At 46.6% G+C, this 16,488-nt stretch overlaps 1 protein-coding gene across 1 annotated transcript in view; it reads left to right on the top strand.

The window, feature by feature from the left end:
- NECAB2 (N-terminal EF-hand calcium binding protein 2) overlaps positions 1–16,488 on the top strand; it is a gene marked incomplete at both ends in the record, with an annotated part of 159,772 nt that overhangs the window by 104,366 nt on the left and 38,918 nt on the right. The window contains one exon of the mRNA XM_081336063.1: positions 2,934–3,070. Within this exon, the coding sequence (XP_081192189.1) occupies positions 2,934–3,070 (137 nt within the window). The remainder of the gene's footprint in view (positions 1–2,933; positions 3,071–16,488) is intronic.

The raw sequence follows: 16,488 nt of genomic DNA, 5'->3' as shown, positions 1-16,488 counted from the left end.
GTGTGTGTGTGTGTGTGAGAGAGAGAGAGAGAGAGAGAGAGAGAGAGAGAGAGAGAGAGAGAGAGAGAGAGAGAGAGAGAGAGAGAGAGAGAGAGAGAGAGAGAGAGAGAGAGATCTTAAATGCCTTTCTTTTGGCTTTCAAAGAAAAATGTCTTGGCTTTCCTTGATGTTGCAGCCCAAATAATCACCTTTTCTTCCTTGGTTCCTCATTTTATAAAAGGATGCGGTGACAGTAACCTTTCCTTGTGTTATATTTAACAAGAGAAGGATGCATGGTGACATGTTCACATTATGATTCCTTTTCTAACTTGTCTTCTTTCAAGACTTTTGCATTTTAAGTCCCACTAATTGCTCCAGCCAACGATCATAACCTGTTAGAGGGGGAAAAAACCCTCCATTTTTTGCAAGAATGTAACTTGTACATTCACAGCAATTATACTTCTCATCAACGAATTTAAATTCTGAAGAAACTTAACTTTTTGTGATTTAAACTTTGTTCTACCCAAGGTCTAGCTGCCACTGGTTGAGAACTAGTGAGATAAAGTGCACTGGAATAGACCAGGGGTAGTCAAACCTGGCTCTTTTATGACTCGTGGACTTCAAATGCTGGCTCAGGAATTCTGGGAGTTGAAGTCCAGGAGTCATAAAAGAGCCAAGGTTGCCTACCCCTGGAATAGACACTTCATTTAAGGATATTATAATTACAGATAGTCCTATTCCATTCCATTCTATTCTATTCTATTCTATTCTATTCTATTCTATTCTATTCTATTCTATTCTATTCTATTCTATTCTATTCTATTCTATTCTATTCTAATTTTACAATATTTATTCTATTCTATTCTGTTCTATTCTATTCTATTCCATTCCATTCCATTCCATCCCATCCCATCCCATCCCATATTCTATTCTATTCCATTCCATTTTCATCATCATTCTATTCTATTCTATTCTATTCTATTCTATTCTATTCTATTCTATTCTATTCTATTCTATTCTGATGGATGGAATTCGGTAATCAGCTGATAACAGTGAATCCTGCAAGAATTCAGTGAATCCTGCAAGAACAGTGAATCCTGCAAGGAAGGGAAGTGCATCTTCAGCTGTAATGCAAATGTGAATTTGTGGGTAATGGGGGAAGGAGGGGGATAAGGAAGGGATAAACAGGATATATATTTCATCATCTAGACCAGATATGGGACGCGGTGGCTCAGTGGGTTAGGACGCTGAGCTTGTCGATCAGAAGGTCGGCAGTTTGGCGGGTCAAATCCCGAGTACCACGTAACAGTGTGAGCGCCTGTTACTCGTCCCAGCTTCTGCCAACCTAGCAGTTCGAAAGCATGTAAAAATGCAAGTAGAAAAATAGGGACCACTACGGTGGGGCATCTAGTCATGCTGGCCACATGACCACGGAGACGTCCTTGGACAAGCGCTGGCTCTTCGGCTTTCAAACGGAGATGAGCACCGGCCCCTAGAGTCGGAAACGACTAGCACGCACGTACGGGGGAACCTTTACCTTTACCTTAGACCAGATATATTTCTCAGAGTGATTGTTTCCTTTGGCTTGGATGAGATAGCTCATTATGAGGAGAGATTGAAGTCCACAAGTCATAAAAGGGCCAAGTTTGAAGACCCCTGCTGTAGTAAGATTCTCATAACAAAAAGAATATAAATTATCCAACTGTGTATTAATCTAAATAATCTTTTGTACTCACTCATCCTTCTGCTTGGCTGGTGATTTGACTCTTCATTTCAGGCAAGTCCTTGACTTCTGATTACAATTGAGGCCATAAGTTCCATTGCTAAGCAAGGTGGCTGAGTTGTGCCTGATTTTATGACCTTTCTTGCCATGGTTGTTAAGTAAATCACTGCAGCTCTTAAGTGAATCACATGTCCCAAAGATGCTTTTTCAGAGGCAACTGGACTTCTGTCTTTTTCTTTGAAGACGTTTCGCTTCCCATTCAAGCAGCTTCTTCAGCTCAGACTGGATTGTTGGGGAATGGAAGGATTTATAGTCCTTGTAGTCATCTGGTCATTAGTAATCTTTCTGAGAGCCATTGAGGCCACTTGGGGGTTTATCTGCATCTTCAGGGTCACCTGAGCAATGCAAATGGGTGTGGAGCCTTCTTGGAACTGCCGAAAGGACTGTGTTGTAGACTGGAGATAGACGATGTCGTATCCCTCCCCCTCTGTTGAGAATGGCTGTTCAGTTTTGACCTAGATGGCCTCTTTGACCCCTCTTTCAAACCAATGGTCCTGTCATGGTTCCAACAGATGAAACTCTTCAAAGAACTTCGAGGCATTTTTTACCTTAAAGAATCTTTATTCAAGTTGCATGGCATCGGCATGTACATGGTCGAAGCCAAAATCTGAATTCTCCTCCCCTAAACACATAGTATCAAAGCACAATTCCTTCCTCTAATTAACAGTCATAAATCACATTCTCCAATTGGTTTGAAATGCAGACCTTCCCTCCAGTTCTCCAACCCGCCATTTCTTATCATCTCTTGTTTCAAACAACCTTGAAAAAAACTCTACTACGATGTTGTTATGTCTGATTAATTCCCATAAACATTCCTCCTCCTCCCCCCTCCCCCAGGATCATCTAATTCTAACTCTAAAAGTAACACAAAAGTTAAGGGGAAATTGGCTGCATCTTCATATATTGTCAAAGCAAGAACATCTGATCATGTGATCTCAAGATGCTGCAACTGTTCATAAATACATTCTGGTTGCTAAGCGCTCAAATTGTGATCATGGAAAAGCTGCGACAGTTGTAAGTGTGAGGTCCAGTTCATGTCATTTTTTTCAGAGTTGTTTTACCTTCGAGCAGTTGCTAAACAGATGATTGCAAGTCACTGCATCGTAAGGCAGGTTGCATGGTCTTTGTCTTGAAGGAGCATTCTCAAGAGAGTTGTGTTGTCTTCCTCTAGGTCTACGAACGAGGAACAAATGTGGACCAGTTTGTGACCCGTTTCCTGCTGAAAGAGACGGCCAATCAGATTCAGTCCTTGCTCAGCTCAGTGGAAAGTGCTGTGGATGCCATCGACGAACAAACCAGTCAGATCAGGTGAGATTGTGATCTTTACACCGTTCCATACGACATCTAGATAAGATAAGATCACCCTTATTGTCCTTTTTCTGTATACACAGAGGCACACATTAAAGTGAAATTTCGACACACCGGTCCCCAAAACCCACCAACAATATCACCATCCCAAGGATTATAATAATAACAACAATCACAGCAGCATCCAAAAATACCAAATTTTATATATATCAAGCACAGTCCATCTTAATTCATAGCAGATAAAAAAGTTAACTTGAGCGTTAACAAGGCTGATACCATAAGGTACAAAGGTATTACAGAATCTTGTTATTCCACTTTGGATACCACGAAGCCCCCTCCTCCCAGAAGGTCACAAGGAAAACAGGTCATGGAGTGGACATGTAGCCTCCCAGACAATCTTGCGGACCCTACTCAAGCATCGCTTATATGCCGGGTCCTGGATAGAAGGAGGTGAACCACCAATAATTTTTTCTGCCGTCCTCACCACTCTTTGCACTGCCTTTCTGTCCGAAGCATAATACGGGCAGTCCTCAAATTGAGCCCAAAATTTCCGTGTTTTTTTTTATTGAAAAGTTTTACAGTACATTTTATCTTTAACAATCCCCCCCTCCCCCCACCCCTACCTAACCCTCCCTGTCCCTCCCCCCATTCCCCCCTCCCCCCCCGACTTCCCAGAGCTAAGTACAAGGTATAAAAACAAAGAACAATCATAAACATCCACATGCTAACAACCATAAACTACCGTATATACTTGAGTATAAGCCGACTCGAGTATAAGCCGAGACCCCCAATTTCACCCCCAAAAACTGGAAAAAGTTATTGACTCGAGTATAAGCCGATCCGCGCTCTGCAAGCCTCTGCCGCCAGCAGAGGCTCGATCCGCCATTTTGCAAGCCTGAATACACAGGAATACCCTGTGTGGCCGCGGCTCTCGGGGAAGCCCTGGCTGTCTGCTTCCTCGTTCCATGCTGCCATTCGGGGCCCGCGCGTTCCCCGGGCAAATCGCGGCGCCCAGCAGGCGAGGAAACACGCCCGCTCCAGTCGCCCCCCCTTCCCTCAGGAGACGCGAAGCAAGTGACCGCCCGGAGCTTACCGAGGACTTGCGCGCGGCCGAGGCTTCGGTGCTTCCAGGATCGCGCGCACCTCTCCCAAGCCGCCGCCGTCCGGAGACCTGCCGAAGTTTGGGGAGGTTTGGGGAGGTGCGCGCGCACCTCCCCAAACCTCCCCAAACGTCGGCAGGTCTCCGGACTTCCGCGCCCTGCCTGCCTGCTTCTTTCCGCAGCGGAAAGAAGCAGGCAGGCAGGGCGCGGAGGTCCGGAGAACTGCCGACGTTTGGGGAGGTTTGGGGAGGCGCGCACCTCCCCAAACCTCCCCAAACTTCGGCAGGTCTTCGGACGGCGGTGGCTTGGGAGAGGTGCGCGCGATCCCGGAAGCACCAAAGCCTCGGCCGCGCACAAGTCCTCGGTAAGTTTTTTTGTTGACTGGAGTATAAGCCGAAGTGGAATTTTTCAGCCCAAAAAGTGGGCTGAAAAATTCGGCTTATACTCAAGTATATACGGTAATAATTCTATCGCCCTCTAGCTCAAAATTTCCGTTTGTTAAGACATTTGTTAAGTGATTTTTGCCCCGTTTGATGTCCTTTCTTGACATGGTTGTTAAGTGAATGCCTGCAGTTGTTAAGTTAGTAACCCGGCTGTTAAGTGAACCTGGCATGCCCGTTGACTGTGCTTGTGAGAAAGTCACAAAAGGGACTTAACCTCAGGACACAGCAACGGTTATAACTATGTGTCAGTTGCCGAGCATCAGAATTTTGATCACATGATCATGGGGATGCTGCAAAGGTCGTAACTGTGAAAAACGGCCATCAGTCACGTTTTTCAGTGCTGTGGTAACTTTGAATTGTCACTAAACAAAATGTTGTAAGTTGAGGACTATCTGTATTTCCAAACCAAACATTAATACAATATGACAGGATGCTCTCGATCATCCCTCTATAGCAACGATGGCAAAACATTTAGAGACCGAGTGCCCAAACTGTGACCCAAAACCCGCTTATGTATCGTCAGGTGCCAGGTGGGTGTGGCCCATTGGGTGGGCGTGGCCCACTGGGTGGGTGTGGTTGCGGTGGTAACGGCAGACTGGGTGGGAGTAAAAAGTTCAATCAATCAATTCCAACTTTGCAAGATCTTTTTTTTTCGCGCGAGAAGTTGAAATTGATTAAACCTTTCTTTTTTGCACACGGCGGCGGAGGGCTAAAGCGAAAAGGTTTTATAAAAGCCAGCTGAAGGCCTAGGACTGGGGTGACGGCATGTCTGCCCACAGAGAGGGCTCTGCATGCCACCTTTGGCAGCCCTCCCATAGGTTTGCCACCACGGATCTAGAATCACTGTGAGTGAGTAGGCAGCTATATAAACTTTTTAAATAAATAAATTTGAGGTACCTTGGTTCAAAAATTGTGGCCTATCAATGCACTTTTTTACCTGGTTATAGACAGAGAGTTTTAGTAGTATATATTGTATTTCTGCCCATACCTAGCTTGCTGAATGCATCTGGCTGAACATTATGTGACTCAATAATGACAGGTTAGCTGCTCTGATCGCTTCTTATGTTCTTATGATGCTTTGCCCAGGCATAAAAGGGTGATGTCATCCCCTTTGGGGGCAATGTCATTGGAATGTAGCATTACGTCATACTTGGCACAGTGCCAGGCAAAAGGCAGACAGGCCAGGCTTTGCCCAGGCATAAACGCTTGCCTGGCTGAGGAATTCTGGGAGTTGAAGTCCACAAGTCATAAAAGGGCCATGTTTGAAGACCCCCTGCCCTAGGTACAGGTTGTGGCTGCTGCAGGCTGTTGTTCTTTGGTAGAATCTGGTGTGTTAAGTGTAGGGCGAATTCTTGCTCCCTGTGGTCTTCATAAGATGGCATCTTGAGATCGCCTCATCCTTCTTCCTGAAATCTGGGTGGCCTCCATGTTTCACGGAAGCAGGTAGGTGAGCTTTATGGCCGTAGAAAAAGGTGTAGAAACATCTGCAATGTTTGGTTGGAGAAAAAGATGCTCCCTCCCCCCTTTCCTGCTGGCTCAATACAGTGATTGTGTCTCCTTCGGCCACTCACGGTTAAGAGGTCCAGCTGACTTTCATCAGCAAACTGATGATCTTGCACCCCAAAGTCACGGCTGACCTTACCCAGATGTTTCATGGAGATGTTAAAACAGGAGATAGGAGAGCGTCAGAGCCCTGAAGTACTTCACAGGTGATGGGACCACAGAGATCATTGCTCCTCTTTGTCCATCCTGGCTGGAGCCAACTGCAACTGACTGGAGTTCATCTCCATCGCCTGAGACTGGTCCACGGTTGCCAAGGAGACCATGAACTCTTGAGACTCCCTGGACTCAAGATTGCAAGATGGCTGGTTAACCCACAGCTTCAGAGACACCAACAAGAGCTTGGCCACCCAGTCCAGCAACTCGAGCAGAGAAGGTGCCTTGCAGCAGTGGTGGTGTTACACCATCAACAATTCCAACTGTTCTTCAAGGCCCAACATAAGCCAGAGAGTCCCTTGCCCCTCCCTCAGGCCCACCCACTTGTCAGTTATGCATGCCAGCCTAGCACTCTGTTGCACATTATTCAGTCGTGTATCTATATGTATATACCACCCACAATGTCGAGAGACACTGGATAATTGTTCTAACAGTGAGGAAATTTCTTCTTAGTTCTTAGTTCCTGGTAAAATACATGGGAAAATCCCATTGGAGGAAAATCCCACTTAGGGTTAGGGTTAGGTCACCGTGAACTCATAGAGCAAAATGGACATCGCCAACAAACTTGGAGTCCTTGGGTATGGTTAGGAGGGCACTTAATTTTCTAGGTTGCCCTATCTATGTTTCCTGGAAAAATACCTGGGGAAATCCCATTGGCGGAAAATTCCACTTAGGGTTAGGGTTAGGTCACCACGAACTCATAGAGCAAAATGGACATCGCCAACAAACTCGGAGTCCTTGGGTATGGTTAGGAGGGCACTTACCTTTCTAGGCTGCCCTATCTATGTTTCCTGGTAAAATACATGGGAAAATCCCACTGGAGGAAAATCCCACTTAGGGTTAGGGTTAGGTCACCACGAACTCATAGAGCAAAATGGACATCGCCAACAAACTCGGAGTCCTTGGGTATGGTTAGGAGGGCACTTACCTTTCTAGGCTGCCCTATCTATGTTTCCTGGTAAAATACATGGGAAAATCCCACTGGAGGAAAATCCCACTTAGGGTTAGGTCACCACGAACTCATAGAGCAAAATGGACATCGGCATTTTTTTTTTTTGCAGACGGTGGCAGAGGCCTAAAGCGAAAAGGTTTTATAAAACCCAGCTGAAGGCCTAGGACTGGGGCGACGGCACGTGTGCCCGCAGAGAGGGCTCTGCGTGCCACCTGTGGCACCCGTGCCCTAGGTTCGCCACCATGGTTCTATAGAAAGTGGTAAGGACAGGGGAAGGAAGGAGTACTTTACTTATGTGATGCGGAAAATGCAGGTGCTGCTTTGCCCGCTTCACCAGTGTCTCACTGTTGAGCGACCAAGCTAGCCTACTTGTTAGCTGCACACCCAGGAATTTGAATCTGCTAACCACCTCCCCAGGTGAATCGTTAATACACAGAGGTGTATGTCTGTGCCTGCTTTTTTTTGAAACCAACAGTGATTTCTTTGGTTTTAGCTGGATTTGCAACTGTTAGTAGTTTTGTTCTTTTTCTCTTGGTTTGGGAGTGTTCATCAGGAAGGATGTTTCTAGCCTTCTAAAATATTGATGTTGACATGTTACCTTAATGCAGAATTTAACTTTACAAGCACTCTGTAAAGTAATGCCGAGATGGCTTTGGGGAAGGGATGGAAGAGCTATTAAAGGGAGAGCCGGAGAAGCTAGAATAAAGATAGAATAAAGTGTTCTGTGCCAAATGAAGCACAAGCACAGCTATGCGAAGCTCTCTCTCTCTCTCTCTCTCTCTCTCTCTCTCTCTCTCTCTCTCTCTCTCTCTCTCTCTCTCTCTCTCTCTCTCTCTCTCTCTCTCTCTCTCTCTCTCTCTCCTTCTCCTTCTTCTCTCTCTCCCTCCCTCTCTTCCTCTCTCTCTCTCCCTCCCTCCCTCCCTCTCTCTCTTACTCTCTTCTTCTCTCTCTCTCTCCCTCCCTCCCTCTCCCTCCCTCCCTTACTCTCTCTCTCTCCTTCTCCCTTCCTCTCTCTCTCTCCCTCCCTCCCTCTCTCTCCCTCCCTCTCTCTCCTACTCCATTCTTCTCACTCTCCTTCACCCTCTCCCTTCCTCTCTCTTTCTCCCTCTCTCTCTCCCTCTCTCTCTCTCCCTCCCTCTCTCTCCCTCCCTCTCTCTCTCTCTCTCTCCCTCTCTCTCTGTCCCTCCCTTTCTCTCCTACTCCCTTCTTCTCTCTCTCTCTCTCCCTCCCTCCCTCTCTCTCTCTCCCTCCCTCTCCCTCTCTCTCTCTCTCTCTCCTCTACACAAGTCTTGCAAACAGGTGCAACTTCACTACAAAGACATGTTCACCTCAAAGTTCAACTACTTTGGCTTACAAAGGTTCCAAATCAAAATATCACACAGAAAAGTCATCAGTTGGAGTCTGAAGGTCAGAAATTGTAGCAGAATTGTCAACTTGGCTGAGTCAGAGTTGTAAGATTTATGAGTCAGTAACTTGGAGGTCATCTAGTCCAACACTCTGCTCTCACAGGAGACTATACTATTTCTAAAAAATAGCTGTCCGGTCTCTTCTTAAAAACCTCCAGTGATGGGGCACCCACAACTTCTGAAGGCAAGCCGGTCCACTGGTTAATTGTTCTCACTGTTAGGAAGTTTCTCCTTAGTTCCAGGCTGCTTCTCTCCTTGACTGGTTTCCATCCGTTGCTTCTTGTCCTGCCTTCAGGTGCTTTGGTGAATAAGTTGCCCCCCTCTTCCTTGTCGCAGCCCTTCAAGTATTGGAAGACTGCAGTCAAGTCAAGGCACATGGAGTAGGAGTCCTTGAGTGGTTGTTGTCAACGGAGAGCTTGCTTCTGTTGCAGCCCAGATCTACTACTTAGAAGTTCTCTCTTATGTCAAAACTGAACAGCATGATTTGGGAAAAACCTTAATTTTCGATATTACTCCAAAATACACACCCAAACACAAGAAAATGCCTTGTCCTCTGTAGCCATTGCTCTAACACTGCCAGTCCATACCTCCTACAGCCTTCACCCTCCCTAAACAATGTTAAGTAACACCGTTAGGTGTATTTCCCGTAATAACACAGAGTGACTCTGTAGTACCTGGGAGAAATTGATATGGAAACCAATTGCCGAACCCATCTTCAAAATGTCATGTTTTCATTTGCCAAGGAGCTATTCGTTATTTAAAATCAGAATACAACACTTCTTTTAACCAGTGTAGTCTTGTGATAGAAGAAAGACTAGGGATGACATGATAGTAGTGTTCCAAATCTAAGGGGCAGCTACAAAGAGGAAGTCAATCTCTTCTGCAAAGCCTGAGGGCAGAAGAAGACATAGCAGGTGGAAGATCACAACAGAGATTTTCAACCTAGAAGTAAGGAGGAATTTACTGACTCTTAAGAACAATTCATCAAGAGAAGAGTTTCCTTCCAGGAAGTTGTGGGTGCTCCACCACTGGAGGTTTTTAAGAAAAGATTGGCCGCTGTTTATCTGAAATGCTTGAAGAGGGTTGGACTAGAAGACCTCCAGGATCCCTCCCAACAACAGGAAAGCAAAAAAAGGACTTTATTTGTCACAGAATAACAACGACGTTGTTGTTCTGTAATAAACAAAGTCCTTTTTTGCTTTCCCGTTCTTGAGAGATATGGAGATGTGGTGCACAGAACTTTAATATAGTCTGCTATCTGTATCCATTGTTTCCAGATTGTATTAAAATTCAATTCTGCTGCTTTTTTATAATGCTGAGTTTCAGAATTGTTCTGGTCGTTTCTGTACAGATGAGGTTCAAATCAAAGTCACTCTGAAAAAAACAGGATAGAAATCAGCGAGGCGTGCAGTATCCTAGGAAATGGCCCTGCTTCTTTCAACGAGACATTGTAGGGAGTAACTGAATCCAAATCTTTGCTTATGCAATCTAGGAACAACCTGCTTAGAATGGCCGCATGTGAATATGTTAATTAAATAAGCTTGGCTTGTTAGAATATGTCTTAATGCTCCAACGTAGTTTTGCTGAGTTGGCACATCGCTTTCTGCTTGGTTAGTTCATTGACCCAGCTTTCAAAGTTTGCACCAAACATTGGATCACAATCTAACCCAAGGGCTGGGTTCGTACAATCCATTGCGCTTCTCATCCCAACCAAGGTTACAATTCACCAGGTGAGTTTAGTTTGTGCTATATGCAAAAGCCACTGGGTTTTTAACTAGCCTGGATGAACAAATGTCTAGGATGCCAGGCAGTTTATGATTTAACAGTATGCTTGAGGAACTGGTGTTCCTCAGAGATAGGCTCTATCTTCAACTACCACATGAGGGGTGTGGTAGACTAACAGTCTCATCAGAAATTTTGACTTTCTTTTGGGGAGGGTTGCTGAAAATGAGAAATGCAACCTAGAACTAAGGAGAGATTTCCTGAGAGTGAGAACGTTAAGTGGAACAGCTTGTCTCCAGAAGTTGTGGCTGCTCCATCACTGGAGGTTTTCAAGAAGAGACTGGACAGCCACTTGTCTGAAATGGTATAGACCAGGGGTAGGCAACCTTGGCTCTTTTACGACTCGTGGACTACTGCTAAGCTTGTAAGCCGCCCTGAGTCTTCGGAGAAGGGCGGGATATAAATGGAATTAAAATAAATAAAATAAATAAAACTCCCAGAATTCCGGAGCCAGCATGGCTCAGCTTGGAAACCTCTCCCTTTCCCCTCAGCATGGCTGGCTCAGGGATTCTGGGAGTTGAAGTCCACAAGTCATAAAGCAGCCTAGGCCTAGGCCAGGGGTAGGCCACCTTGGCTCTTTTACGACTCGTGGACTTCAACTCCCAGAATTCCGGAGCCAGCATGGCTCAGCTTGGAAACCTCTCCCTTTCCCCTCAGCATGGCTGGCTTAGGAATTCTGGGAGTTGAAGTCAACAAGTCATAAAGCGGCCTAGGCCAGGGGTAGGCCACCTTGGCTCTTTTACGACTTGTGGACTTCAACTCCCAGAATTCCAGAGCCAGCATGGCTCAGTTTGGAAACCTCTCCATTTCTCCTCAGCACGGCTGGCTCAGGAATTCTGGGAGTTGAAGTCCACGAGTCATAAAAGAGCCAAGGTTGCCTACCCCTGCTATAGGGTCTCCTGCTTGAGTAGAAGGTTGAACTAGGAGATCTCCAAGGTCCCTTCCAGCCCTATGATTCTGTGAAAAAGAGGCATAAGATGGGAGATGCCCCGAGACAAAGGAGTTCAGGGTATTTCCATTTTGTTTGTTCCCAGAGTATTAGAGGTTGTTGTGTTTTTTGTTTTGTTTCGTTTTTTAAACAAACCCTACGAAGATGCAAATTCACACAAAGGGTGAGGTCTAGCTTCAAGATTCAGGTTTCCTCCCTGGAAACGTTGGAAACTGCACCTCCTAGGAGCTGAAGAGAGAGAGAGGGGGGGGGGCAAGAAAACCAAAAGAGATTTTAGGAAGCACAGGCTGTTTTGGGATTTTGCAAATAAAATTAAAATTATATACCTCACAGCTGCATAAAGCAGCAAATGTTTTGACCGGAACCTAAAAACCAGTTGCTATGGAAATGGGGAGGAGATCAGAAGCTGGTATCAAGAGATTTCCTCATTCAAATCATCTTCCCCCACCTCCCGGTCATCTAATTTAAATTAAAGAAAATAAAGAGCAGATCACAAATAACTGCGTATGAAGGACTTCTTCTGCTCCCTCTGGTCCGGTGAGGTAAAGAGGGAATTGCTCAAGAGGCTGAAAAGCGGATGAATTATTCCTCTCTCTCTCTTTTAATATGCATGGTTACTCAGAAGTTTAAATAAAAGAAAGCCAGTTATTCTGGTTGCCTAGAACAGGGGTCCCCAACCTATGGGCCGCAGCCCATGACCGGACTGAGGCCTCTTGGCCAGCAGGCCATGGAAATGGCTGGCTGGTGCGCACACACATGTGCACTAGTGCCTGCGGCCCCATTTGCACATGGACATGAACAGGGCCGCTAGTGCCGGGCCGGTGTGCGTGGCCCATTTGTGCATGCATGAACAGGGCCACTAGCTGCTGCAAGGGGTGGTGGTGGTTGCGTGGCTGTTCATGCATGCGCATAGTGCCAGCGCATGGCGCATGCACGAACGGGGCTGCTAGTGCCGTGCTGGTGCACGTGGCCCTCTTTGCGTGTGTGCGTGCGCCTGCACCAATTTGGAAGCTGCTCTCCTTCCCTCCGGGCCACGAGACCTCTGGCCTAGAGGCCCACCAGCTCAGGTGATCAGTTTTCAATCTTTAGGATCTGCTGAAGGATCAGTGTGCACCCTGGAAAATGTTGAGTAGTTTCTAGCAGAATAATTAGAGCAATGGCAAATTCCAGTGCATAATGCCTAGGACAGCTCCTAGTTGGCACTCAAGAGATATTGTTTTCTTACACCTAGCTGCCACCGAGTGGTCCTCCATACTGGTGCATCGTCTAGAAAAGAGATGTCAAACACAAGGCCCAGGGGCCAGATCCGGCCCGCAAAGTGGTTTCATGCGGCCCACGAGGCCATCCTGGAAACAGTGAGGGAACGGCCCCCACTACCTTGGCCCTGGCCCAGAGACCCTCCTTCTGCCAGAGACCCTCAGATCTGTCCCACTCCTGCCCGGGCCCCCCTTGATGCAAATGATGTAGAGCTGGCCACGCCCACCCAGTAGGCCATATGCACTCTAGCCACGCCCACCCAGTAGGCCACGCCCACCCAGGCCATACCCACCCGGACCCCTGAGGGCAACCGCAATGCTGATGCGGCCCTCAATGAAATTGAGTTTGACACCCCTGGTCTAGAATTCTGGCCAGCCTAGAGTTGATGCAGTCCCAACTGAAGTTCCCCAAAGGTCTCCTGAGCCACAGTGTCATCTGCCCTTGAGCACCTTGGGTGTGCATGCAGGAGGAGAAGTTCTGCTCCTTGGTTGTAACCAATCACCCTTTATCTGATAACTAACACTGAGGTGGGATGCCTCATCTGTGGGGCCTAGAAAGCATTTTTTGGACTCATTGGTAAAACCGATTCGTTTTGATCCTGCAACCTCCGCCCCCCCCCAACACACACTCAAAAGTTTGGTTCAAAAGGTTAGTCCTAACCAATCTGGGAATTTCTGGACTTCCCCAGAGGTGGGTCCTAAGAGGTCAGTGCAAGGAGGACTTCTCTTCTGAAGTCACCAGCTGCCCCCGCATTAGAAATGATTGGCATCACCTGGAGATCCTCGCTTCGTACACTGGGCAGAGCCCTTATAAGGTTAGATGTTCCTAATCCGCACTCTTACTGAAACTTAAGCAGGCTACTTAAAGCACCAAAACCTTCATGGCATGGGTCCAGGTAAGAGACCGTCTCATCCCACTGGGATTGGCCTGTGCCATCTGTGCCAGCAGAGGAGGCATGCTGAGGGCCCCATCAGCCAGGGTATTCTGGCTGGTGGGGTCCAGGAGAAGGGCCTTCTCTGCTGCCCTTCGGAACATCTTGTCCCCCAGAGTGAGGTCCGGATCTTGGCGTCCAAGTGGACAGTCCCTTAAATATTGTGGCAGCAGCCCAAAAAGTCAATGTAATCCCAGGTTGCATTAACAGAGGGATAGAATCAAGATCACGCTACTACTTTTTTAGAAAGCCTTAGTAAGACCACTCTTAGAATACAGCATCCGGTTTTGGTCACCATATTATAAAAAAAAAAAGATGTTGAGACTCAGGGAAAGAGTGCAGAATGCAGAGAAGAGCAGCAAAGGGCTGGAGACTAAGACACATGAAGAACGGTTGCGGGAACTGGGTATGTCTACTTTCATGAAAAGAAGGACTAGGGGGGACATGATAACAGTGGTCCAATATCTGAGGGGCTGCCACAAAGAAGAAGGGGTCAAGCTATTCTCCAAAGCACCTGAAGGCAGGACAAGAAGCAACGGATGGAAATTAACCAAGGAGAAAAGCAACCTAGAACTAAGGAGAAACTTCCTGACAGTTAGAACAATTAACCAGTGGAACTACTTGCCACCAGAAGCTGTGAATGCTCCAACAGTGGAAGTTTTTAAGAAGAGACTGGACAGCCAGTTGTCTCAAATGGTATAGGGTCTCCTGCTAGAGCAGGGGGATGGACTGGAAGACCTCCAAGGTTCCTTCCAGCTCTGTTATTCTGTTAACTCTCCTGACCTTCCCCACGAGCTGGCTTGGGGCTCCAATGTGGGGTCTTCACATTGGGAGCAGTTGACAGACTAATAACAGAGCCTACCTCCTCCTCCTCCCCCCCCAGCTCACCCTACACCCTCTTTCCCCATCTTTGAATTAGGGCTATGGGCTTATTGTTTGAATTATTTAGTTCCTATACTGTAGTACCTAGGTTTTGTAAAATTTTATCTTTTTGATATTGTAAACCGCCCAGGTGAAATGGGCATCAGTGAACTTAATAAACAAAGAAACGGGCTGGCCAAGCCAAGCCAAGAAGCTAGAATGACGCAGATTTGAGGAAAGCATATTTCAATTGCTCATCTGATCTCGGAAACTGCAGCAGTAAATCCCCAACCAGAGTTATCTTGAATTAATTAAAGGGTCTCTCTTTGAATGTTGCTTTCCCATAGCACTCACATCTGGGCCGGGTGACTTATGCTCACCAAACTGCGGGCTTTCCTCCTCCATGCCCTTCCCACATGCCTGGGGTCTCCGGACCTCTCTCTCAGATCGGTGAGTTTTCTGAATGCACTTAGCAGGTCAGGGCAAATGCCCGACCAAGCCCCCAGGTTGTCCTCCAATTCTGACGTGACGATTCTGAAGGGAATGGCAGCTGTCTTGTTGGCTTGGATATAAGAAAGCCATCTCTGCAGCACCTTGAATCAAAAGCATTGGCTGCCGTAGGCTTTGCTGCTGTAGCTCTGTTTTGAAGTTTCCAGCCTTTGAGGCATCCGATAGTTACTAAACTCCAAACATTATCGTTAAAAGGCAGAGAGAGAGAGAGAGAGAGAGAGAGAGAGAGAGAGAGAGAGAGAGAGAGAGAGAGAGAGAGAGAGAGAGAGAGAGAGAGAGAGAGAGAGAGAGAGAGAGAGAGAGAGAGAGAGAGAGACGGTTGTGGAGAAACCATCTGCCCCCCACTCATGTTCAATCATTTCCCTTTCCAAGTTTGACCTTCTCCTCTCCCCGTCAAGAGAAGCTCGCCAGTAAGAAAATTGAAATTTCTAAGGCACCTCGCTCCTTCCTTCCTATTTTGAGCGGCGCTGTCGCTTTTGATGCCGGCAACGGCCTTTAGCCAATCTATATTCATGAGAGTTGACTTAAAAGGCACGTCGCCGGAAGATAAGATGCTTCAAATCTTCCTCGCCTTGGAGGGTGGAGGTTATTAGTTCTGTGCGGCGGTATCAGGTTGAGCAGATCGCAGTTCGCCAAGCCATCCATTCAGGCTCCAGGCCAGGATAGCCTTCTCGACAAAGTCTGGATAATGGAAGCGGGCACGCATCAGAATGTGGCTTTGGTTTTCCAATAAGGGAGATGCTAACTCAGCCTGGAGAGAAGCGTTTGCATGTGGCACCTCCCCTTCCCACTGGGAAGAGGGGAGACAGTGTGTCAGTATATGGAATACGTTTCCGTTGCTATTAGCACAAATGGAAAGTCCCCACAGTGAGTAGACCATATCATGGTCAAGTTCCTTGCACTAGATCAGGAGTGTCCAACCTTGGGGACTTTTAAGACTTGCGGCTGGGCTGGCTAGGGAATTCTGGGAGTTGAAGTCCACAGATCTTAGAAGCTGAACAAGGTGGGAGACCCCTGAACTAAATAGATAATTTAAATAGATAATTGCTCAAATTGCACGAATTGTGATATAAGTGGATCCTTGTTTAGCGACAGCTTCGTTTAGCAATTGTCTGCAGTTGCGGCAGTGGTGAAAAAAGGACCCACCCTCCTAAGTGGGTACTGTGGCTATTCTCTAAGGCACTGTTGTTTTATTTTGTGATTATTTATTATGATTTCTATTATTGATTGGTTGGTCTTGCTGGGTTGAATAGCATATAAATTGTAGCTAGTTAGTAACTAAATAAATAAATAAATAAATATTAAGCTGTTCTCAGTTTTTATGTCACGTTGAGCAGAAGGAGCTTGGTGAAACAGATTCGTAGGTGGCCCTACTCAACGGATATGGATCTCAATTTTACATCTCACTATGTGGAGTCCTTGGTGCTCTCTGAGCTGGTTACAGATGTTTCATGAGCCAACTAGGCAACAGCATCAGTGCTCGTAAGTGTGCAGTTTATTGGAGATTGGTA

Source organism: Vipera berus (assembly GCF_964194415.1).
Source record: "Vipera berus genome assembly, chromosome: 10".
Lineage (NCBI taxonomy): Eukaryota > Metazoa > Chordata > Lepidosauria > Squamata > Viperidae > Vipera > Vipera berus.
Note: the sequence above shows the minus strand (reverse complement) of the source record. Positions and strands in the feature narration are given on the sequence as shown.